General features: G+C 56.0%; 1 protein-coding gene across 1 annotated transcript in view; it reads right to left on the reverse strand.

Annotated features, from left to right (window-relative positions):
* Positions 1 to 361, reverse strand: part of ABCB10 (ATP binding cassette subfamily B member 10) — a 40,064-nt gene extending 39,703 nt beyond the window's left edge. Inside the window, exon 1 of the mRNA XM_046654242.1 lies at positions 1 to 361. Coding sequence (XP_046510198.1) covers positions 1 to 235 — 235 coding nt within the window. The 5' untranslated portion in view covers positions 236 to 361.
* Positions 362 to 2,236: the final 1,875 nt, after the last annotated feature.

Consider the following 2,236-nt stretch of genomic DNA (forward strand, 5'->3'; position numbering starts at 1 on the left):
CCCACAGCCCCAGGAGCCGCGCCAGGCCCGCTCCGGCCCCCGGGCCCCCGGGCCGCCCGCCCGGGCAGCTTCTGGCCCAGCGGCGCGCGGCTCCGGCACCGCCGAGCAGCCCCAGCTCTGCGCCCCAAGGCCGCGCAGTCCCCAGGCCCGCTGGCTGCGGCCAGGAGCCGGGGGCGCAGACGGCCGGGCCCCGCCGCACGAGCAGCAGCAGCGGCCAGGCAGGGGGGCCGCGCATGGCGCCGCGTCCGACCGGAGCGTCTCAGCCCGCGCGCCCGGCGCCGAGCCCGACCACTGCCCCGCCCGGCCGACCGGAGGGCGTGCATGCGACGCCGCCCGCGCGCCGCCCGCGCCCCGCCCGCTGTCACCGCCGTCACCCGTCCCCGCGGGCCGGCACCCCCAGCGCACGCCCAGCCACGCCCGCCCCATCCCGGCCAGCGCCGCACCCCTCCTCCCGCGCGGCCCAGCACCACCCCCTGCGTGGTCCCCGCCCGCTTCGGGCGCGTTCTCCGCAGCGCCCCCACCCGGCAGCGGAGCGCGCCGCGCGCGCCGAACCACCAGGGACCTGGGCGAAGAAAGCAGAAGTGCCGCTACGCCTGCGCACTACCGCGGAGCTTTTTCGCGCTTTTCAGTCCTCTGGCGTAAGAACCTGGAAGCGGCGCGAGCTCTTTCTCACGTGGCGGGCCGGGCGGAGCGCGCAGACGCTGTCACACGGTGCCCGGCTTAAAGATGCGGCTGGAGGACAGAGGGGGACAATGTCCGGCGCGGGGTCCGCGGCCCAGGCCACCCAGGCTGGGGCGGGTTCTGTCACCTCACCGTCCCGGTGCCCAGCACAGTGCTGAGGCATAGGAACACTGCTGAAGAGGACGTTGCTGCGGATCAGCGCAGTTCTGGAAGGCGCTGTGGAGGAGGTGATTGGCGAATAGTGAAATTTGGATAGCTTTGAGAAGGGGAAGACTTTATTTCATAACGTGAGCCGAGGTGTAAAGGCAGACCTAGGCGCTCCAGCTGCTTTTAGTGGAGAAGACCAATCAGAATGCAATGTGTTTTAGTACACTTGCAAGGAAAGCCGGAGGAGAGGGTCTTAAAACCCACCAGGAGACAAGGACACTTCGCAGTGGGGGCATCTGTACCCAGCGGGAGGGTGAAGGGACCAGCCTGGTTCTTACGGAAGAGTCGTGGTTGAGGAAGGTGGATAGATTTTTGTTCCTTTTGGGAAAGATTTTGTTAGGTGATTTCTGAAGAGAAGAGAGAGAGTACCTCATACCCCATGTCATGCATCTGCTACCTCTCCTTTAGGCCCAGCTGAAGCAATGTCAAAGAAACGTTCTCCCAGTTGGAGAGAAAGTGACAATTTCAACTCAAACCTAACTTTCTGCTTACTTTCTTTTTCCCACTTTCCAGGAAACAACTGCTGCTACAAAGGCTGGGGAAGGCAGGACTGGCCTTTGCTTTCTGCCTTCCCCAGAGTGAGGTCCACCAGGCTTTTTCAGCCAGTGCTCTTTGGGCAGGAACCAACAGAAAAATAACTGGAGTGTAGCTGATTAAAAAAAAAAAAACCTCTCTTGCGGCCGCCCAGTGGCTTAGTGGTTAAGTTCACATGTTCCTCTTTGGCGGCCCTGGGGTCCACAGGTTTGGATCCCAGGCACAGACCTACACACAGCTCATCAAGCCATGCTGTGGTGGTGTCCCACATACAAAATAGAGGAAGATTGGCACAGATGTTAGATCAGGGACGATCTTCCTCACCAAAGGAAAAAAAGCAAAACACCTCTCTGTGTGTTTGCATTTCTAAAAATCAGCCAGATAATTTGAAAATAATTATCTCTGACAAAAATATCATGCTTAAAAAATCACACCCATGTATCATATAATATACAAGCCAAGGACTTACATAGTCATCAAACCAAAAAAAAAAAAAGCATGACTACTCTAAATATGTGTGTATATGTACTCAATATATATATTCAAATAGGAAGAGAAGGTCATAGTAATGCAAAGCAATAAATATGTTTTTTTCATACATGAATACATATAATGTTATTACTTTGCATTACTATGACCGTCTTTTCCTATTTGAAAATAAGGATAACTTCTCACTGCCTTTTTAGAAATTATGGTAAAATTCCTTGGCTGCTGAAAAAGGCAAGAAATACTCTAAGGTGTGTTTGGGAAAGAAGGAAGCAAACCACTTAGATGTGAGTGCATTAATAGTACAAAACACCACAGCAAAGCAAGG

Source organism: Equus quagga, chromosome 2 (genome assembly GCF_021613505.1).
Source record: "Equus quagga isolate Etosha38 chromosome 2, UCLA_HA_Equagga_1.0, whole genome shotgun sequence".
Classification (NCBI taxonomy): Eukaryota; Metazoa; Chordata; class Mammalia; order Perissodactyla; family Equidae; genus Equus; species Equus quagga.